Genomic DNA, 24,075 nt, shown 5'->3' on the forward strand with positions numbered 1-24,075 from the left:
GAGAGAGAGCAGGATGAAGTGAAGAGAGGGACAGAGGAGAGAGAGAGCAGGATGAAGTGAAGAGAGAGGGCGAAGAGAGGGACAGAGGAGAGAGAGAGCAGGATGAAGTGAAGAGAGGGACAGAGGAGAGAGAGAGCAGATGAAGTGAAGAGAGAGGGCGAAGAGAGGGACAGAGAGAGAGAGAGCAGGATGAAGTGAAGAGAGGGACAGAGGAGAGAGAGAGCAGGATGAAGTGAAGAGAGAGGGCGAAGAGAGGGACAGAGGAGAGAGAGAGCAGGATGAAGTGAAGAGAGAGACCGAAGAGAGAGACAGAGGAGAGAGAGCAGGATGAAGTGAAGAGAGGGACAGAGGAGAGAGAGAGCAGGATGAGAGAGGACTGAACGTAGCTGATGTAGTGGTGATGAGAATATAGTGGATACATTTTACCAAGATGAACATGTCTGTTGTTCTCTTCTCAGGGGAGTTTTTCTACTGCTCAGACAGCTCCAAGTCTACAGAGCCTGAATGCAGGTGAGTTATCACCTCATCTCCCATCTCAGTCGGACCTGGGCTCATATCACATCTGGACAGTCATTCAGGTGGGATGTGGGATCTCCATTTGGGCCATAATGAGTTGTCTTGCTGGGTAAGGTGTGAGCTGTGGGGTGTCTAGGGTGTACCTATGTTCTCCCTCCAGGGGTTCATACATCATGTATAAGGACGGGGATGTGGGGAAGCCAGAGAGGTCCATGCGTGTCTGGGATAACAGTGACTTCACTTTGACGACGTGCTCCAGGGGATGATGGCTCTGTTCGCTGTCTCCACCTTTGGAAGGATGGCCAGCGTGAGTCCAGCATCACAGCAGCAGAGTGACCACACACACACACACACACACACAGACACACAGAAATAACTCAAATGCTCATGACCTTTGGTCCCCAGGACCAGGGTTAAGAAACCCTGACTGAGAGACACCATTCCAAAAATCTAAACATGGAACACACCACCACACACACACACACACACACACACCCACACACACACACACACACACACCACACACACACGTTATAGTATGGGGCTTTAGTGTTTAGGTTTGAACGGAGTATCCATCCTCTCCAGACTCCCTGTACCGGGCCATAGACTCACATTCATAGGACCTGGCCCTGTCTACACTACAGAGTGGTCGTGTCCATCTTCTTCATCATCTACATCATCATCATCGCCTTCCTTCATGATGAAACATACTTCGTCGGTTTTCGTCATTGTCACCTTCAGGAGCAGGGAGAGCAGGAGTACAAGAACTGTGAGCTGGACAAGAACCAGGTGAGAGGTTAGGGGTCATCAGAACCCTGTTGAGAGGTTAGGGATAATCAGAACCCTGGTGAGAGGTTAAGGGGTCATCAGAACCCAGGTGAGAGGGTTAAGGTGTCATCAGAACCCTGATTGAGAGGGTTAGGGGTCATCAGAACCCAGGTGAGAGGTTAGGGGTCATCAGAACCCAGGTGAGAGGTTAGGGGACATCAGAACCCAGGTGAGAGGTTAGGGGTCATCAGAACCCTGGTGAGAGGTTAGGGGTCATCAAACCCTGGTGAGAGTTTAGGGGACATCAGAACCCAGGTGAGAGATTAGGGGACATCAGAACCCTGGTGAGAGGTTAGGGGTCATCAGAACCCAGGTGAGAGGTTAGGGGTCATCAGAACCCAGGTGAGAGGTTAGGGATCATCAGAACCTAGGTGAGAGGTTAGGGGTCATCAGAACCCTGGTGAGAGGTTAGGGGTCATCAGAACCGAGGTGAGAGATTAGGGGACATCAGAACCCAGGTGAGAGGTTAGGGGTCATCATAACCCAGGTGAAAGGTTAGGGGTCATCAGAACCCAGGTGAGAGGTTGAGGGTCATCGGAACCCAGGTGAGAGATTAGGGGTACTCAGAACCCAGGTGAGAGATTAGGGGACATCAGAACCCAGGTGAGAGATTAGGGGTCATCAGAACCCTGGTGAGAGGTTAGGGGTAATCAGAACCCTGGTGACAGGTTAAGGTGTCATCAGAACCCTGATGAGAGGTTAGGGGTCATCAGAACCCAGGTGAGAGGTTAGGGGTCATCAGAACCCAGGTGAAAGGTTAGGGGACATCAGAACCCAGGTGAGAGGTTAGGGGTCATCAGAACCCTGGTGAGAGGTTAGGGGTCATCAGAACCCTGGTGAGAGTTTAGGGGACATCAGAACCCAGGTGAGAGATTAGGGGACATCAGAACCCTGGTGAGAGGTTAGGGGTCATCAGAACCCAGTGAGAGGTTAGGGGTCATCAGAACCCAGGTGAGAGGTTAGGGATCATCAGAACCTAGGTGAGAGGTTAGGGGTCATCAGAACCCTGGTGAGAGGTTAGGGGTCATCAGAACCGAGGTGAGAGATTAGGGGACATCAGAACCCAGGTGAGAGGTTAGGGGTCATCATAACCCAGGTGAAAAGGTTAGGGGTCATCAGAAACCCAGGTGAGAGGTTGAGGGTCATCGGAACCCAGGTGAGAGATTAGGGGTACTCAAACCCAGGTGAGAGATTAGGGGACATCAGAACCCAGGTGAGAGATTAGGGGTCATCAGAACCCTGGTGAGAGGTTAGGGGTAATCAGAACCCTGGTGACAGGTTAGGGGTCATCATAACCCTGGTGAGAGGTTAGGGGTCATCAGAACCCAGGTGAGAGGTTAGGGGTCATCAGAACCCTGGTGAGAGGTTAGGGGACATCAGAACCCAGGTGAGAGGTTAGGGGTCATCAGAACCCAGGTGAGAGGTTAGGGGTCATCATAACCAGGTGAGAGGTTAGGGGTCATCATAACCCAGGTGAGAGGGTAGGGGTCATCAGAACCTGTTGAGAGGTTAGGGGTCATCAGAACCTGTTGAGAGGGTAGGGGTCATCAGAACCTGTTGAGATGTTAGGGGTCATCAGAACCAGGTGAGAGATTAGGGATCTTCAAGGTCGCAGGTCAAACAGGTGAGAGAGGTCAAGAGGGGTCAACACGAGGTCACCATAGGGTCACTTAGGAGGGGGCCGGGGCCATACTGAAGGGAGAAGTGTCATTAAGTTGTATCAGTGGAGGGTAAATGGTATATTACCACTATGAACTGACATTTACACATCAATGCTACGTCCACCGATGTGTTACTGGAAACGTCTGTTGATTAAACACATGTTTCATATGGTGTGTGTGTGTGTGGTGTGTCTGTGTGTGTGTGTCTGGGTGTGTCTGTGTGTGTCTGTGTCTGTGTGTGTGTCTGTGTGTCTGTGTGTGTGTGTGTGCGCGTGCGCCCGTTGTGTGTGTGTGTGTGTGTGTGTGCGTGTGTGTCTGTGTCTGTGTCTGTCTGTGTGTCTGTGTCTGTGTGTGTCTGTGTGTGTGTCTGTGTGTGTGTGTGTGTGTGTGTGTGTGTGTGTGTGTGTGTGTGTGTGTGTGTGTGTGTGTGTGTGTGGTACAGCGTCAGTGTGTGGAATATGCCCTGAAGGCCCGTCCCCTACGTCGGTACATCCCTAAGAACCAGTACCAGTACAAGGTGTGGTACGTGGTCAACTCCACCTACTTTGAGTACCTGATGTTTACTCTCATCCTGCTGAACACCATCTGTCTGGCCATGCAGGTAAGAGTGTGTGCGCGCGCTTGTGAGTGTGCGCGCTTGTGAGTGTGCGCGTGTGTGTGCGTGTGTGTGTGTGTGTGTGTGTGTGTGTGTGTGTGTGTGTGTGTGTGTGTGTGTGTGTGTGTGTGTGTGTGTGTGTGCGTGCGAAAGACATTGGCATCCGAACATGACTTAAATCGTCCATCTTGGTCAGGGAAAACGTTGAATTAGTCCATCTTTATACCCTCAGCCCAATACGGTAGCATCAATCCATTTATACATATCCTACCCTAAACACAGTGAACCACATAGTGCCCTGGACACTAGAGGTGCATTATGGGGAGGATAGTCTATATCTATATCAGTTAAAAGACATGCTAGTACCTCAGGTATTGGTTCCTAGATGTTAGAAAGAGTTGTTGGGGAGGATAGTCTATCTATATCAGTTAAAAGTTCTACTGTAGCCTGAGGTGGGCGTGTCCACCACGTGATTACATAGAATAGCCTGAGGTGGGCGTGTCCACCACGTGATTACATAGAATAGCCTGAGGTGGGCGTGTCCACCACGTGATTACATAGAATAGCCTGAGGTGGGTGTGTCCTCCACGTGATTACATAGAATAGCCTGAGGTGGGCGTGTCCACCACGTGATTACATAGAATAGCCTGAGGTGGGCGTGTCCACCACGTGATTACATAGAATAGCCTGAGGTGGGCGTGTCCACCACGTGATTACATAGAATAGCCTGAGGTGGGCGTGTTCACCACGTGATTACATAGAATAGCCTGAGGTGGGCGTGTCCACCACGTGATTACATAGAATAGCCTGAGGTGGGCGTGTCCACCACGTGATTACATAGAATAGCCTGAGGTGGGCGTGTTCACCACGTGATTACATAGAATAGCCTGAGGTGGGCGTGTCCACCACGTGATTACATAGAATAGCCTGAGGTGGGCGTGTTCACCACGTGATTACATAGAATAGCCTGAGGTGGGCGTGTCCACCACGTGATTACATAGAATAGCCTGAGGTGGGCGTGTCCACCACGTGATTACATAGAATAGCCTGAGGTGGGCGTGTTCACCACGTGATTACATAGAATAGCCTGAGGTGGGCGTGTCCACCACGTGATTACATAGAATAGCCTGAGGTGGGCGTGTCCACCACGTGATTACATAGAATAGCCTGAGGTGGGCGTGTCCACCACGTGATTACATAGAATAGCCTGAGGTGGGCGTGTCCACCACGTGATTACATAGAATAGCCTGAGGTGGGCGTGTCCACCACGTGATTACATAGAATAGCCTGAGGTGGGCGTGTCCACCACGTGATTACATAGAATAGCCTGAGGTGGGCGTGTTCACCACGTGATTACATAGAATAGCCTGAGGTGGGTGTGTCCACCACGTGATTACATAGAATAGCCTGAGGTGGGCGTGTTCACCACGTGATTACATAGAATAGCCTGAGGTGGGCGTGTCCACCACGTGATTACATAGAATAGCCTGAGGTGGGCGTGTCCACCACGTGATTACATAGAATAGCCTGAGGTGGGCGTGTCCACCACGTGATTACATGGAATAGCCTGAGGTGGGCGTGTCCACCACGTGATTACATAGAATAGCCTGAGGTGGGTGTGTCCACCACGTGATTACATAGAATAGCCTGAGGTGGGCGTGTCCACCACGTGATTACATAGAATAGCCTGAGGTGGGCGTGTCCACCACGTGATTACATAGAATAGCCTGAGGTGGGCGTGTCCACCACGTGATTACATAGAATAGCCTGAGGTGGGCGTGTTCACCACGTGATTACATAGAATAGCCTGAGGTGGGCGTGTCCACCACGTGATTACATAGAATAGCCTGAGGTGGGCGTGTCCACCACGTGATTACATAGAATAGCCTGAGGTGGGCGTGTCCACCACGTGATTACATAGAATAGCCTGAGGTGGGCGTGTTCACCACGTGATTACATAGAATAGCCTGAGGTGGGTGTGTTCACCACGTGATTACATAGAATAGCCTGAGGTGGGCGTGTTCACCACGTGATTACATAGAATAGCCTGAGGTGGGCGTGTCCACCACGTGATTACATAGAATAGCCTGAGGTGGGCGTGTCCACCACGTGATTACATAGAATAGCCTGAGGTGGGCGTGTTCACCACGTGATTACATAGAATAGCCTGAGGTGGGCGTGTTCACCACGTGATTACATAGAATAGCCTGAGGTGGGCGTGTCCACCACGTGATTACATAGAATAGCCTGAGGTGGGCGTGTCCACCACGTGATTACATAGAATAGCCTGAGGTGGGCGTGTCCACCACGTGATTACATAGAATAGCCTGAGGTGGGCGTGTCCACCACGTGATTACATAGAATAGCCTGAGGTGGGTGTGTTCACCACGTGATTACATAGAATAGCCTGAGGTGGGCGTGTCCACCACGTGATTACATAGAATAGCCTGAGGTGGGCGTGTCCACCACGTGATTACATAGAATAGCCTGAGGTGGGCGTGTCCACCACGTGATTACATAGAATAGCCTGAGGTGGGTGTGTTCACCACGTGATTACATAGAATAGCCTGAGGTGGGCGTGTCCACCACGTGATTACATAGAATAGCCTGAGGTGGGTGTGTTCACCACGTGATTACATAGAATAGCCTGAGGTGGGTGTGTTCACCACGTGATTACATAGAATAGCCTGAGGTGGGCGTGTCCACCACGTGATTACATAGAATAGCCTGAGGTGGGCGTGTCCACCACGTGATTACATAGAATAGCCTGAGGTGGGTGTGTTCACCACGTGATTACATAGAATAGCCTGAGGTGGGTGTGTTCACCACGTGATTACATAGAATAGCCTGAGGTGGGCGTGTCCACCACGTGATTACATAGAATAGCCTGAGGTGGGCGTGTCCACCACGTGATTACATAGAATAGCCTGAGGTGGGCGTGTCCACCACGTGATTACATAGAATAGCCTGAGGTGGGCGTGTCCACCACGTGATTACATAGAATAGCCTGAGGTGGGCGTGTCCACCACGTGATTACATGGAATAGCCTGAGGTGGGCGTGTTCACCACGTGATTACATGGAATAGCCTGAGGTGGGCGTGTCCACCACGTGATTACATAGAATAGCCTGAGGTGGGCGTGTCCACCACGTGATTACATGGAATAGCCTGAGGTGGGTGTGTTCACCACGTGATTACATAGAATAGCCTGAGGTGGGCGTGTTCACCACGTGATTACATAGAATAGCCTGAGGTGGGCGTGTCCACCACGTGATTACATGGAATAGCCTGAGGTGGGCGTGTTCACCACGTGATTACATAGAATAGCCTGAGGTGGGTGTGTCCACCACGTGATTACATAGAATAGCCTGAGGTGGGCGTGTCCACCACGTGATTACATAGAATAGCCTGAGGTGGGCGTGTCCACCACGTGATTACATAGAATAGCCTGAGGTGGGCGTGTTCACCACGTGATTACATAGAATAGCCTGAGGTGGGCGTGTCCACCACGTGATTACATAGAATAGCCTGAGGTGGGCGTGTTCACCACGTGATTACATAGAATAGCCTGAGGTGGGTGTGTTCACCACGTGATTACATAGAATAGCCTGAGGTGGGTGTGTTCACCACGTGATTACATAGAATAGCCTGAGGTGGGCGTGTTCACCACGTGATTACATAGAATAGCCTGAGGTGGGTGTGTTCACCACGTGATTACATAGAATAGCCTGAGGTGGGTGTGTTCACCACGTGATTACATAGAATAGCCTGAGGTGGGCGTGTTCACCACGTGATTACATAGAATAGCCTGAGGTGGGCGTGTCCACCACGTGATTACATAGAATAGCCTGAGGTGGGTGTGTTCACCACGTGATTACATAGAATAGCCTGAGGTGGGCGTGTTCACCACGTGATTACATAGAATAGCCTGAGGTGGGCGTGTCCACCACGTGATTACATAGAATAGCCTGAGGTGGGCGTGTCCACCACGTGATTACATAGAATAGCCTGAGGTGGGCGTGTCCACCACGTGATTACATAGAATAGCCTGAGGTGGGCGTGTTCACCACGTGATTACATAGAATAGCCTGAGGTGGGCGTGTCCACCACGTGATTACATAGAATAGCCTGAGGTGGGCGTGTCCACCACGTGATTACATAGAATAGCCTGAGGTGGGTGTGTTCACCACGTGATTACATAGAATAGCCTGAGGTGGGTGTGTTCACCACGTGATTACATAGAATAGCCTGAGGTGGGCGTGTCCACCACGTGATTACATAGAATAGCCTGAGGTGGGTGTGTTCACCACGTGATTACATAGAATAGCCTGAGGTGGGTGTGTCCACCACGTGATTACATAGAATAGCCTGAGGTGGGTGTGTCCACCACGTGATTACATAGAATAGCCTGAGGTGGGCGTGTCCACCACGTGATTACATAGAATAGCCTGAGGTGGATGTGTCCACCACGTGATTACATAGAATAGCCTGAGGTGGGCGTGTTCACCACGTGATTACATAGAATAGCCTGAGGTGGGCGTGTCCACCACGTGATTACATAGAATAGCCTGAGGTGGGCGTGTTCACCACGTGATTACATAGAATAGCCTGAGGTGGGCGTGTTCACCACGTGATTACATAGAATAGCCTGAGGTGGGTGTGTTCACCACGTGATTACATAGAATAGCCTGAGGTGGGTGTGTTCACCACGTGATTACATAGAATAGCCTGAGGTGGGCGTGTTCACCACGTGATTACATAGAATAGCCTGAGGTGGGCGTGTCCACCACGTGATTACATAGAATAGCCTGAGGTGGGTGTGTTCACCACGTGATTACATAGAATAGCCTGAGGTGGGTGTGTCCACCACGTGATTACATAGAATAGCCTGAGGTGGGTGTGTTCACCACGTGATTACATAGAATAGCCTGAGGTGGGTGTGTTCACCACGTGATTACATAGAATAGCCTGAGGTGGGTGTGTTCACCACGTGATTACATAGAATATCCTGAGGTGGGTGTGTTCACCACGTGATTACATAGAATAGCCTGAGGTGGGTGTGTTCACCACGTGATTACATGGAATAGCCTGAGGTGGGTGTGTTCACCACGTGATTACATAGAATAGCCTGAGGTGGGTGTGTTCACCACGTGATTACATAGAATAGCCTGAGGTGGGCGTGTTCACCACGTGATTACATAGAATAGCCTGAGGTGGGCGTGTCCACCACGTGATTACATAGAATAGCCTGAGGTTGGCGTGTCCACCACGTGATTACATAGAATAGCCTGAGGTGGGCGTGTTCACCACGTGATTACATAGAATAGCCTGAGGTGGGCGTGTCCACCACGTGATTACATAGAATAGCCTGAGGTGGGCGTGTCCACCACGTGATTACATAGAATAGCCTGAGGTGGGTGTGTTCACCACGTGATTACATAGAATAGCCTGAGGTGGGCGTGTTCACCACGTGATTACATAGAATAGCCTGAGGTGGGCGTGTTCACCACGTGATTACATAGAATAGCCTGAGGTGGGCGTGTCCACCACGTGATTACATAGAATAGCCTGAGGTGGGTGTGTTCACCACGTGATTACATAGAATAGCCTGAGGTGGGCGTGTCCACCACGTGATTACATAGAATAGCCTGAGGTGGGTGTGTTCACCACGTGATTACATAGAATAGCCTGAGGTGGGTGTGTTCACCACGTGATTACATAGAATAGCCTGAGGTGGGCGTGTTCACCACGTGATTACATAGAATAGCCTGAGGTGGGCGTGTTCACCACGTGATTACATAGAATAGCCTGAGGTGGGCGTGTTCACCACGTGATTACATGGAATAGCCTGAGGTGGGTGTGTTCACCACGTGATTACATAGAATAGCCTGAGGTGGGTGTGTTCACCACGTGATTACATAGAATATCCTGAGGTGGGCGTGTTCACCACGTGATTACATAGAATAGCCTGAGGTGGGTGTGTTCACCACGTGATTACATAGAATAGCCTGAGGTGGGTGTGTTCACCACGTGATTACATAGAATAGCCTGAGGTGGGTGTGTTCACCACGTGATTACATAGAATAGCCTGAGGTGGGTGTGTTCACCACGTGATTACATAGAATAGCCTGAGGTGGGTGTGTTCACCACGTGATTACATAGAATAGCCTGAGGTGGGTGTGTTCACCACGTGATTACATAGAATAGCCTGAGGTGGGTGTGTTCACCACGTGATTACATAGAATAGCCTGAGGTGGGTGTGTTCACCACGTGATTACATAGAATAGCCTGAGGTGGGTGTGTTCACCACGTGATTACATAGAATAGCCTGAGGTGGGTGTGTTCACCACGTGATTACATAGAATAGCCTGAGGTGGGTGTGTTCACCACGTGATTACATAGAATAGCCTGAGGTGGGTGTGTTCACCACGTGATTACATAGAATAGCCTGAGGTGGGCGTGTTCACCACGTGATTACATAGAATAGCCTGAGGTGGGTGTGTTCACCACGTGATTACATAGAATAGCCTGAGGTGGGTGTGTTCACCACGTGATTACATAGAATAGCCTGAGGTGGGCGTGTTCACCACGTGATTACATAGAATAGCCTGAGGTGGGTGTGTTCACCACGTGATTACATAGAATAGCCTGAGGTGGGTGTGTTCACCACGTGATTACATAGAATAGCCTGAGGTGGGTGTGTTCACCACGTGATTACATGGAATAGCCTGAGGTGGGTGTGTTCACCACGTGATTACATAGAATAGCCTGAGGTGGGTGTGTTCACCACGTGATTACATAGAATAGCCTGAGGTGGGCGTGTCCACCACGTGATTACATAGAATAGCCTGAGGTGGGTGTGTTCACCACGTGATTACATAGAATAGCCTGAGGTGGGCGTGTTCACCACGTGATTACATAGAATAGCCTGAGGTGGGTGTGTTCACCACGTGATTACATAGAATAGCCTGAGGTGGGCGTGTCCACCACGTGATTACATAGAATAGCCTGAGGTGGGTGTGTTCACCACGTGATTACATAGAATAGCCTGAGGTGGGCGTGTCCACCACGTGATTACATAGAATAGCCTGAGGTGGGTGTGTTCACCACGTGATTACATAGAATAGCCTGAGGTGGGCGTGTTCACCACGTGATTACATAGAATAGCCTGAGGTGGGCGTGTCCACCACGTGATTACATAGAATAGCCTGAGGTGGGTGTGTTCACCACGTGATTACATAGAATAGCCTGAGGTGGGTGTGTCCACCACGTGATTACATAGAATAGCCTGAGGTGGGTGTGTTCACCACGTGATTACATAGAATAGCCTGAGGTGGGTGTGTTCACCACGTGATTACATAGAATAGCCTGAGGTGGGTGTGTTCACCACGTGATTACATAGAATATCCTGAGGTGGGTGTGTTCACCACGTGATTACATAGAATAGCCTGAGGTGGGTGTGTTCACCACGTGATTACATGGAATAGCCTGAGGTGGGTGTGTTCACCACGTGATTACATAGAATAGCCTGAGGTGGGTGTGTTCACCACGTGATTACATAGAATAGCCTGAGGTGGGCGTGTTCACCACGTGATTACATAGAATAGCCTGAGGTGGGCGTGTCCACCACGTGATTACATAGAATAGCCTGAGGTTGGCGTGTCCACCACGTGATTACATAGAATAGCCTGAGGTGGGCGTGTTCACCACGTGATTACATAGAATAGCCTGAGGTGGGCGTGTCCACCACGTGATTACATAGAATAGCCTGAGGTGGGCGTGTCCACCACGTGATTACATAGAATAGCCTGAGGTGGGTGTGTTCACCACGTGATTACATAGAATAGCCTGAGGTGGGCGTGTTCACCACGTGATTACATAGAATAGCCTGAGGTGGGCGTGTTCACCACGTGATTACATAGAATAGCCTGAGGTGGGCGTGTCCACCACGTGATTACATAGAATAGCCTGAGGTGGGTGTGTTCACCACGTGATTACATAGAATAGCCTGAGGTGGGCGTGTCCACCACGTGATTACATAGAATAGCCTGAGGTGGGTGTGTTCACCACGTGATTACATAGAATAGCCTGAGGTGGGTGTGTTCACCACGTGATTACATAGAATAGCCTGAGGTGGGCGTGTTCACCACGTGATTACATAGAATAGCCTGAGGTGGGCGTGTTCACCACGTGATTACATAGAATAGCCTGAGGTGGGCGTGTTCACCACGTGATTACATGGAATAGCCTGAGGTGGGTGTGTTCACCACGTGATTACATAGAATAGCCTGAGGTGGGTGTGTTCACCACGTGATTACATAGAATATCCTGAGGTGGGCGTGTTCACCACGTGATTACATAGAATAGCCTGAGGTGGGTGTGTTCACCACGTGATTACATAGAATAGCCTGAGGTGGGTGTGTTCACCACGTGATTACATAGAATAGCCTGAGGTGGGTGTGTTCACCACGTGATTACATAGAATAGCCTGAGGTGGGTGTGTTCACCACGTGATTACATAGAATAGCCTGAGGTGGGTGTGTTCACCACGTGATTACATAGAATAGCCTGAGGTGGGTGTGTTCACCACGTGATTACATAGAATAGCCTGAGGTGGGTGTGTTCACCACGTGATTACATAGAATAGCCTGAGGTGGGTGTGTTCACCACGTGATTACATAGAATAGCCTGAGGTGGGTGTGTTCACCACGTGATTACATAGAATAGCCTGAGGTGGGTGTGTTCACCACGTGATTACATAGAATAGCCTGAGGTGGGTGTGTTCACCACGTGATTACATAGAATAGCCTGAGGTGGGTGTGTTCACCACGTGATTACATAGAATAGCCTGAGGTGGGCGTGTTCACCACGTGATTACATAGAATAGCCTGAGGTGGGTGTGTTCACCACGTGATTACATAGAATAGCCTGAGGTGGGTGTGTTCACCACGTGATTACATAGAATAGCCTGAGGTGGGCGTGTTCACCACGTGATTACATAGAATAGCCTGAGGTGGGTGTGTTCACCACGTGATTACATAGAATAGCCTGAGGTGGGTGTGTTCACCACGTGATTACATAGAATAGCCTGAGGTGGGTGTGTTCACCACGTGATTACATGGAATAGCCTGAGGTGGGTGTGTTCACCACGTGATTACATAGAATAGCCTGAGGTGGGTGTGTTCACCACGTGATTACATAGAATAGCCTGAGGTGGGCGTGTCCACCACGTGATTACATAGAATAGCCTGAGGTGGGTGTGTTCACCACGTGATTACATAGAATAGCCTGAGGTGGGCGTGTTCACCACGTGATTACATAGAATAGCCTGAGGTGGGTGTGTTCACCACGTGATTACATAGAATAGCCTGAGGTGGGCGTGTCCACCACGTGATTACATAGAATAGCCTGAGGTGGGTGTGTTCACCACGTGATTACATAGAATAGCCTGAGGTGGGCGTGTCCACCACGTGATTACATAGAATAGCCTGAGGTGGGTGTGTTCACCACGTGATTACATAGAATAGCCTGAGGTGGGCGTGTTCACCACGTGATTACATAGAATAGCCTGAGGTGGGCGTGTCCACCACGTGATTACATGGAATAGCCTGAGGTGGGTGTGTTCACCACGTGATTACATAGAATAGCCTGAGGTGGGCGTGTCCACCACGTGATTACATAGAATAGCCTGAGGTGGGTGTGTTCACCACGTGATTACATAGAATAGCCTGAGGTGGGCGTGTTCACCACGTGATTACATAGAATAGCCTGAGGTGGGCGTGTTCACCACGTGATTACATAGAATAGCCTGAGGTGGGCGTGTCCACCACGTGATTACATAGAATAGCCTGAGGTGGGCGTGTTCACCACGTGATTACATAGAATAGCCTGAGGTGGGTGTGTTCACCACGTGATTACATGGAATAGCCTGAGGTGGGTGTGTTCACCACGTGATTACATAGAATAGCCTGAGGTGGGCGTGTTCACCACGTGATTACATAGAATAGCCTGAGGTGGGCGTGTCCACCACGTGATTACATAGAATAGCCTGAGGTGGGTGTGTTCACCACGTGATTACATAGAATAGCCTGAGGTGGGCGTGTCCACCACGTGATTACATAGAATAGCCTGAGGTGGGTGTGTTCACCACGTGATTACATAGAATAGCCTGAGGTGGGCGTGTTCACCACGTGATTACATAGAATAGCCTGAGGTGGGTGTGTTCACCACGTGATTACATAGAATAGCCTGAGGTGGGCGTGTCCACCACGTGATTACATAGAATAGCCTGAGGTGGGTGTGTTCACCACGTGATTACATAGAATAGCCTGAGGTGGGCGTGTCCACCACGTGATTACATAGAATAGCCTGAGGTGGGTGTGTTCACCACGTGATTACATAGAATAGCCTGAGGTGGGCGTGTTCACCACGTGATTACATAGAATAGCCTGAGGTGGGCGTGTCCACCACGTGATTACATGGAATAGCCTGAGGTGGGTGTGTTCACCACGTGATTACATAGAATAGCCTGAGGTGGGCGTGTCCACCACGTGATTACATAGAATAGCCTGAGGTGGGTGTGTTCACCACGTGATTACATAGAATAGCCTGAGGTGGGCGTGTTCACCACGTGATTACATAGAATAGCCTGAGGTGGGCGTGTTCACCACGTGATTACATAGAATAGCCTGAGGTGGGCGTGTCCACCACGTGATTACATAGAATAGCCTGAGGTGGGCGTGTTCACCACGTGATTACATAGAATAGCCTGAGGTGGGTGTGTTCACCACGTGATTACATGGAATAGCCTGAGGTGGGTGTGTTCACCACGTGATTACATAGAATAGCCTGAGGTGGGCGTGTTCACCACGTGATTACATAGAATAGCCTGAGGTGGGCGTGTCCACCACGTGATTACATAGAATAGCCTGAGGTGGGTGTGTTCACCACGTGATTACATAGAATAGCCTGAGGTGGGCGTGTTCACCACGTGATTACATAGAATAGCCTGAGGTGGGTGTGTTCACCACGTGATTACATAGAATATCCTGAGGTGGGTGTGTTCACCACGTGATTACATAGAATAGCCTGAGGTGGGTGTGTTCACCACGCGATTACATGGAATAGCCTGAGGTGGGTGTGTTCACCACGTGATTACATAGAATAGCCTGAGGTGGGTGTGTTCACCACGTGATTACATAGAATAGCCTGAGGTGGATGTGTCCACCACGTGATTACATAGAATAGCCTGAGGTGGGCGTGTTCACCACGTGATTACATAGAATAGCCTGAGGTGGGTGTGTTCACCACGTGATTACATAGAATAGCCTGAGGTGGGCGTGTTCACCACGTGATTACATAGAATAGCCTGAGGTGGGTGTGTTCACCACGTGATTACATAGAATAGCCTGAGGTGGGCGTGTTCACCACGTGATTACATAGAAATGCAGATCGGGGATTAAGTGTCTGTGTGTTGCAGCATCACGGCCAGACCCACTCCTTCAACGATGCTATGAACATCCTCAACATGCTCTTCACCGGCCTCTTCACTGTGGAGATGATCCTTAAACTCATCGCCTTCAAACCACGGGTATGTATCTCCCTCTCTCCACCTCTCTTTCCACCTCTCTCTCCACCTCTCTTCACCTCTCTCTCCACCTCTCTCCACCTCTCTCTCCACCTTTCTCCACCTCTCTCCACCTCTCTCTCCACCTCTCTCTTCACCACTCCCTCCCTCTCTCTCTTCCCCTCTCTCCTCTCCCTCCCTCTCTCCCTCTCTCACTTCCCCTCTCTCTTCACCTCTCTCGGCTCTCTTTCCCCCTCTCTCTTCACCTCTCTCGGCTCTCTTTCCCCCTCTCTCTTCCCCTCTCTCGTCTCTCTCCCTCTCTCCCTCCCTCTCTCCCTCTCTCTCTTCACCTCTCACTTCACATCTCCCTCCCTCCCTCTCTCCCTCCCTCCCTCTCTCCCTCCCTCTCTCCCTCTCTCCCTCTCTCCCTCTCTCTCTCCCTCTCTCTCTTCACCTCTCACTTCACATCTCCCTCCCTCCCTCTCCCCCTCCCTCTCTCCCTCTCTCCCTCTCTCCCTCTCTCCCTCTCTCTTCACCTCTCTTTCCCTCCTTTTCTCCATCTTTCCCTCTCTCCCTCTCTCTTCACCTCTCTTTCCCACTCTCTCCCCTCTCAGGAGTCTATCACTCCAAAACACTTCTCTCTGTCCCAGAGAGGATTCTTATCATTACCAAATTAGTCTTAGCCTATCCGTGGAATTCAGTATCACCTGTAATTTGGATATGAATGTAATCAAGTTAATCAAGTCTGTCATTACATAATTATATGTTATCAGTTGGCCTATAAACTATGCCTTTTATGATCTGATTTCCACAAATAAAAAATAATCTTAAAGATTAGAAAACAAGAGATGCATTAATGATTTGGTTCAGTGTCTGATGTTGTGTAGGTTTTTATTTTTTGTTTTCCATGTTGCTCGGTAACCTGGTGAGTTTATTAGTCCAATCAAAAGGCCACCTACTGCTTCAGCTGTCCGCTTACAATGTTGAAACAACAACAGATGGGTTCTTCTGTAGAACAGATACAATGTCTGCATCCCAAACAGCATCCTATTCCCTATATAGTGCACTACTGTTGACCAGAGCCCTATTCCCTATATAGTGCACTACTTTAGACCAGAGCCCTATTCCCTATTTAGTGCACTACTTTAGACCAGAGCCCTATTCCCTATTTAGTGCACTACTTTAGACCAGAGCCCTATTCCCTATATAGTGGACTACTTTAGACCAGAGCCCTATTCCCTATTTAGTGCACTACTTTAGACCAGAGCCCTATTCCCTATTTAGTGCACTACTTTAGACCAGAGCCCTATTCCCTATATAGCGCACTACTATAGACCAGAGCCCTATTCCCTATATAGCGCACTACTTTAGACCAGAGCCCTATAAACCCTGGTGAAAAGTAGTGCACTTTAAAGGGGATAGCATGCCATTTGGAACACTGACAGAGTAAATACATGGATGGACAGAACAAACCGCCCTCTCATCAGGTTACTAAGCAACGCCTTCATGTTTATTATAGATTGCCCAGCTGACTGCTGTGAAGCTACAGTGAGATCTCTGATGCTGCTTATTGTGGTGCTGATCTCTTTACGTGTCTATGAGGACATCCTTTTATTCCTGCTTTCTATGATAAACTGGGATAAACCATTGATGCAAATCACTCTTGGTCATAAAGGAGACTAAAGATCTTTGAATTGTCAGTCAACAAAAACCTAGTTTCTCATATAATTCATCTGTCATTGTGAAGGTTTTGTGTTCTTATCTTGGCAGGGTAGAAGTACATTGAAATAGGTTGTTTAAGTGGCGCAGCAGTCTAAGACACTGCATCTCAGTGCAAGAGGCTTCACTACAGTGGTTCAAATCCAGGCTGTATCACATCCGGCCGTGATTGGGAGTCCCAATCGGCGCACAATTGGCCCAGCGTCGTCTGGATTTGGCCGGGCTAGGCCGTCATTGTTAATAAGAATTTGTTCTTAACTGACTTGCCTGGTTAAATAAATGTTAAATATATATATATACACTGTATATAGATAATAACCTTGAGTACTAATTGGTTAGCCTTGGTGACCTCTGATTGGTTAGCCTTGGTGACCTCTGATTGGTTAGCCTTGGTGACCTCTGATTGGTTAGCCTTGGTGACCTCTGATTGGTTAGCCTTGGTGAGTTCTGATTGGTTAGCCTTGGTGAGTTCTGATTGGTTAGCCTTGGTGAGTTCTGATTGGTTAGCCTTGGTGAGCCCTGATTGGTTAGCCTTGGTGAGCCCTGATTGGTTAGCCTTGGTGAGTTCTGATTGGTTAGCCTTGGTCTGAAAACCCTGAACGTGTCCTGTCTATGGACACGTCCCACCTCTCTGAACACCCAGAGAACGTTGCATCGTGTGGTTGTGTCACTTTCTAACTCGTGTTACTGACCTTCTCTTTCAACAGACAGGACCGTCATCATATTAATCAGTACCCTTTTCCTCTAGGTGCAGAGGACACATTTAGCCTCGTCCTGTTCTAACCAGCTCTCTCATCAGATGCTGTGTACAGCACCGACACTGGCTCATAACACACATCCCTTCATTGCAGTCAGGTCAAAGGGAAACATACTGAAGGATTTTTGCCACTGTGTCTTTCTCATTTCTGTATATTGTATGATTGTAAACTACTTTGTTTTTAGGAAAGTGTTAGATGTTTAGTAGTATTGCTGGTATTTTGAAGAGTTCTGTCATCTGGATTCATCTGGATTCCTCTCCCACCATGCTAGACCCTCCAACTCTCCCAGGTCACATCTAGCAACATGCATCTCTCCCCTCAGTGTGTTCAGTCTCACCATGCTAGACCCTCCAACTCTCCCAGGTCACATCTAGCAACATGCATCTCTCCCCTCAGTGTGTTCAGTCTCACCATGCTAGACCCTCCAACTCTCCCAGGTCACATCTAGCAACATGCATCTCTCCCCTCAGTGTGTTCAGTCTCACCATGCTAGACCCTCCAACTCTCCCAGGTCACATCTAGCAACATGCATCTCTCCCCTCAGTGTGTTCAGTCCCTCCATGCTAGACCCTCCAACTCTCCCAGGTCACATCTAGCAACATGCATCTCTCCCCTCAGTGTGTTCAGTCTCACCATGCTAGACCCTCCAACTCTCCCAGGTCACATCTAGCAACATGCATCTCTCCCCTCAGTGTGTTCAGTCTCACCATGCTAGACCCTCCAACTCTCCCAGGTCACATCTAGCAACATGCATCTCTCCCCTCAGTGTGTTCAGTCTCACCATGCTAGACCCTCCAACTCTCCCAGGTCACATCTAGCAACATGCATCTCTCCCCTCAGTGTGTTCAGTCTCACCATGCTAGACCCTCCAACTCTCCCAGGTCACATCTAGCAACATGCATCTCTCCCCTCAGTGTGTTCAGTCTCACCATGCTAGACCCTCCAACTCTCCCAGGTCACATCTAGCAACATGCATCTCTCCCCTCAGTGTGTTCAGTCTCACCATGCTAGACCCTCCAACTCTCCCAAGGTCACATCTAGCAACATGCATCTCTCCCCTCAGTGTGTTCAGTCTCACCATGCTAGACCCTCCAACTCTCCCAGGTCACATCTAGCAACATGCATCTCTCCCCTCAGTGTGTTCAGTCTCACCATGCTAGACCCTCCAACTCTCCCAGGTCACATCTAGCAACATGCATCTCTCCCCTCAGTGTGTTCAGTCTCACCATGCTAGACCCTCCAACTCTCCCAGGTCACATCTAGCAACATGCATCTCTCCCCTCAGTGTGTTCAGTCTCACCATGCTAGACCCTCCAACTCTCCCAGGTCACATCTAGCAACATGCATCTCTCCCCCTCAGTGTGTTCAGTCTCACCATGCTAGACCCTCCAACTCTCCCAGGTCACATCTAGCAACATGCATCTCTCCCCTCAGTGTGTTCAGTCTCACCATGCTAGACCCTCCAACTCTCCCAGGTCACATCTAGCAACATGCATCTCTCCCCTCAGTGTGTTCAGTCTCACCATGCTAGACCCTCCAACTCTCCCAGGTCACATCTAGCAACATGCATCTCTCCCCTCAGTGTGTTCAGTCTCACCATGCTAGACCCTCCAACTCTCCCAGGTCACATCTAGCAACATGCATCTCTCCCCTCAGTGTGTTCAGTCTCACCATGCTAGACCCTCCAAACTCTCCCAGGTCACATCTAGCAACATGCATCTCTCCCCTCAGTGTGTTCAGTCTCACCATGCTAGACCCTCCAACTCTCCCAGGTCACATTTAGCAACATGCATCTCTCCCCTCAGTGTGTTCAGTCCCTCCATGCTAGACCCTCCAACTCTCCCAGGTCACATCTAGCAACATGCATCTCTCCCCTCAGTGTGTTCAGTCCCTCCCCATTCATCCCACTAAGACAACTGCATTAACCCTCGTTATACCACAGTTAAATGAGGTTACCTATTCCTCTGCCACTGACCCACTGACTGCTTCAGTGGGGACGGTCTCACTGGTTAAAACATCATACCGTGTTAGAATATAATAATCCCTAGTGATAATAATAATATATAATCCCTAGTGATAATAATATATAATGCCTAGTGATAATAATATATAATGCCTAGTGATAATAATATAATAACAATAATATAATATATAATCCCTAGTGATAATAATATAATAACAATAATAATAATATATAATCCCTAGTGTTAATAATAATATATAATCCCTAGTGATAATAATATAATAACAATAATAATAATATATAATCCATAGTGTTAATAATAATATAATATAATAATATATAATCCCTAGTGTTAATGATAATATATAATCCCTAGTGTTAATGATAATATATAATCCCTAGTGTTAATGATAATATATAATGCCTAGTGATAATAATATAATAACAATAATATAATATATAATCCCTAGTGATAATAATATAATAACAATAATAATAATATATAATCCCTAGTGTTAATGATAATATATAATCCCTAGTGTTAATAATAATATATAATGCCTAGTGATAACAATAATATAATATATAATCCCTAGTGTTAATAATAATATATAATACCTAGTGATAATAATAACATAATTTAATAATATATAATGCCTAGTGATAATAATAATATATAATGCCTAGTGATAATAATAATAAATAATGCCTAGTGATAATAATATAATATATACTCCCTAGTGTTAATAATAATATAATATAATAATATATAATCCCTAGTGTTAATAATAATATAATATAATAATATATAATCCCTAGTGTTAATAATAATATAATATAATAATATATAATGCCTAGTGATAATAATAATATAATATAATAATATATAATGCCTAGTGTTAATAATAATATAATATAATAATATATAATGCCTAGTGATAATAATAATATAATATAATAATATATAATCCCTAGTGATAATAATAATATAATATAATAATATATAATCCCTAGTGATAATAATAATATAATATAATAATATATAATCCCTAGTGTTAATGATAATATATAATCCCTAGTGATAATAATAATATAATTTAATAATATATAATCCCTAGTGTTAATAATAATATATAATGCCTAGTGATAATAATAATATAATATTTAATCCCTAGTGTTAATGATAATATATAATGCCTAGTGATAATAATAATATAATATATACTCCCTAGTGTTAATGATAATATATAATCCCTAGTGTTAATGATAATATATAATGCCTAGTGATACTAATAATAATATAATATAAAATATCTAGTGTTAATAATAATAATAATACTAAAATCCCTAGTGTTAATAATAATAATAATAATATATTGGATAAGTCAGTCTTGCTCTATCACTCTGCTACGCTACTGTACATAGAACACCACCCTTCATTATGACCTCATTTCCTTTTCACACAGAAGGAAGTAAAAGAGACAGAAAAAAATGCAATAATATCTTGTTTAATAAGCAATAATCTTCTGGCTTGATATAGAATCACATGAATATAATTGACTGAATAGTGCTTACCTTTAACATGCCATGTTATCAACCCCTGGAAGCTTTTATTCTGCGCCCTGTTTACAGAAAGATGAGCTCCGGTAGTAGTAGGTTACACGCTAACAAGTTGTGGCGTTGACTTAACTGTACTGTAGGCGACAGCAAGCAAGCAGCAGAACGTGACATGAACATTCACTTTTAATATTCACAATAATACATTCACAATAATATTTCATCATTTAATACCAGTGATGCATTGTGTTGCTCTATTGGCTTTAAAGATCTAAGAAGATAGTTTCAGAAGAGATGAGCCACCCCCCAAACACATTGTTGGAAGAGTTTAAGGGCTGAAAAGGAAGGCTTTTCCCTACAATAATGCCTGTCTAACTTGCCTCTCTTACCCCCCCTCCTCCTCTTGCACCTCCGCCCATCCTGTGTAGGGTTACTTTAGTGATCCTTGGAATGTTTTTGACTTCCTCATCGTAATTGGCAGCATAATAGACGTCATTCTGAGTGAGATCAACGTAAGTACATCGCCACCCCTCTCTCTCCACTCGCTCTGTCCCTCTCTCTCTCTCTCTCTCTCTTTCCTTTTCTCTTTCCTTCTCTTTCTTTGTGACAATCTTGTCTTCTATAGCACCATTCTCTGGTGTGGTTTCTTTCCCCAAAGTCCACCCTCCTCCCTTCCTCTCCCCTCTTCCTTCCTCCATCATTCATTTCAAGATGGCCGCTCTCATTCAGGGTTTCCAAGGCATCACGTGATGAAAAAAAGGTGCTTCCTCGTTCTTCACAGTACACAGAACAGAACAGTTGAGTGTTCTAGAGTACCGAAAGAGTTCTAGAGTACTGAAGGAGTTCTAGAGTACTGAAAGAGTTCTAGAGTACTGAAGGAGTTCTAGAGTACTGAAAGGGTTCTATTCGTTAGGCCTCAGAAGAGAGACCTGGCTCTAAAGCAGGACTGGGACATGTCCTAGGGTTTTCACTTTGACTAACAAGACACACTAACTAACCAAAGAAACTCAACTATTCTTTTATTTAAATGGATTGTTTCGGTTGTGATTTTGTTATTGTTGTTGTTTATTGATGTTGTTTTCCCACATGGACAAGCATGACTGGTCGCCGCTTTCTCCTCTCGATCATCTTGGATTTCGCTCCTTTTATTTCCTCCCGTTTTCAAACTTCAACTGTCATTTAATTTTCAACCAATGTCCTTCCTCCCTCTCTACCTTCCGCTAATCACAGACGTTCATATATAACTGTTTTCTTCCTTATCTTTCCCTCTCTCCTTTTGTTGCTTCTTTTCTTTCCATTTTCGTTTGTTTGTTTGTTTGTTTGTTTCTTCCACCCAACGCAGCATTATTTTGTTGATGCATGGAACACATTTGATGCCTTAATAGTTGTGGGTAGCGTTGTTGACATAGCGATCACTGAGGTTAACGTAAGTAGCCCACCTTTCAGTCTGCCTGCCTACCTCTCACTCTCACCTCTGAGCATCAATAGAATGTAGACTATTGCATTGTCTCACAGCACTTGTTTTGGGTTTGGTTTTTTTGTACATTACTTTCAATGTATATTATCATCACAATGTATATTATCATCACAATTGGGGACATGTGAAGTCCCCAAGGCATGACTGACACTGTATAGCATGATTGGAAAAAAAGGGTGATATATTCAGGCCTGAAGAAAAGTCATTGTAAACTATTTGTTTACATAAAGCCTTTAGCTTGTATGCAAAGCTATGCATGTAGACGTGCATTTATTCATGAATATTTACTGGTGTGTGATGTCACCTTTCATGAGAAATTCCTGGCCTTGTTCATAATATAAACACGAGGTGATTAGAATATAAACAGAAATGGATCTCCTATATAAAATACATTTAGTCTCTATTGAGGGGCTCCTGAGTGGCGCAGCGGTGTAAGGCACTGCATCTCAGTGCAAGAGGTGTCACTACAGTCCCTGGTTCGTATCCAGGCTGAATCACATCTGGTCGTGATTGGGAGTCCCATAGGGCGGTGCTCAATTGGCCCAGCGTCGTCCGAGTTTGGCCGGAGTAGGCCGTCATTGTAAATAAGAATTTATTCTTAACTGACGTGCCTAGTTAAATTTAAAAAATGCATTTTGTCCCTCTAGTGAATCTAGATATGTATTTTGAGACTTCCAATGATGAGACATGAGAACCATTGAATGAGTATTTACACTCTCAAAGGCAAATGTGGAAATGTTGCTTCTTCATATTCATCGTCTCCTGCACCGCCCCAACATCAAACAGTGTGTTTCTTATGATAAGTAGTAAAAAAAAAATCTAAACGATCGAGGAAGATAGGTGTTTCCAATGACCTCATCAACCAATTAGTAATGCCTCCTCATAATTGGTTAAAATCACATGATGCACACCGATGATGTCATTGGAAACATTTATCTTCCTCTTATCTTGTTTACTATGAAACGTAGAAACGCACCGTTTTCACCCATGTTGATGTTGGGGTGGTGCTGGAGAGGATGAATATGAAGTTGAAAAATGTTAAACATTCCCTTTAACACCAAGCTCACAGGTGAATCCTACAGTAACTCAGTACCTTTTATACCTGAGTCTATTGCATTAAATTGCATTAAACCTCGTAGCTAATTTGGGTCGATTGCTCAATCCTATAGCAGCTCGATACAGTCTGTAACTGTGTCAAATGAGATTTGGATCGGATCGCCATAGTTGATCTGGGCTTATCTGTCTATTGTGTCTGCCGGTCAGTTCATAAACCTGTCATCTCTCTGGGACAGCATAGCGGAATAGCCAGCTTTCCTTTCACAAGTCATGAAAGACACTTCACCCACTCCTCTAGTTTAGACGGCAACAATCCATGGCTTCAGATCACTAACAAAGGCATGTTTCTGAGAACAGAAAACTTAAAATGCTACTTTGAG

General features: G+C 46.7%; 1 protein-coding gene across 1 annotated transcript; it reads left to right on the forward strand.

Moving 5' to 3' along the window:
• The first annotated feature begins 781 nt into the window (after positions 1-781).
• LOC116370418 (voltage-dependent L-type calcium channel subunit alpha-1S-like) lies at positions 782-23,109 on the forward strand. The gene is made up of 5 exons (XM_031819751.1): positions 782-823; positions 1,123-1,305; positions 3,448-3,606; positions 15,079-15,189; positions 22,505-23,109. Exons 1-5 carry the CDS (start codon positions 782-784, stop codon positions 22,655-22,657), a joined length of 648 nt encoding a protein of 215 aa, XP_031675611.1. The 3' UTR covers positions 22,658-23,109.
• The last annotated feature ends 966 nt before the right edge of the window (positions 23,110-24,075 follow it).

The sequence above is a fragment of the Oncorhynchus kisutch genome, unplaced genomic scaffold (assembly GCF_002021735.2).
Source record: "Oncorhynchus kisutch isolate 150728-3 unplaced genomic scaffold, Okis_V2 scaffold2537, whole genome shotgun sequence".
Lineage (NCBI taxonomy): Eukaryota > Metazoa > Chordata > Actinopteri > Salmoniformes > Salmonidae > Oncorhynchus > Oncorhynchus kisutch.

Bases quoted from the DNA above. Each gene is read 5' to 3' on its own strand.
- LOC116370418 (XM_031819751.1), top strand. From the start codon at position 782: ATGGCTCTGTTCGCTGTCTCCACCTTTGGAAGGATGGCCAGC. The intron at 3,607-15,078 runs GTAAGAGTGTGT...TGTGTGTTGCAG, and splicing joins CCATCTGTCTGGCCATGCAG to CATCACGGCCAGACCCACTC. The intron at 15,190-22,504 runs GTATGTATCTCC...CACCCAACGCAG, and splicing joins TCATCGCCTTCAAACCACGG to CATTATTTTGTTGATGCATG.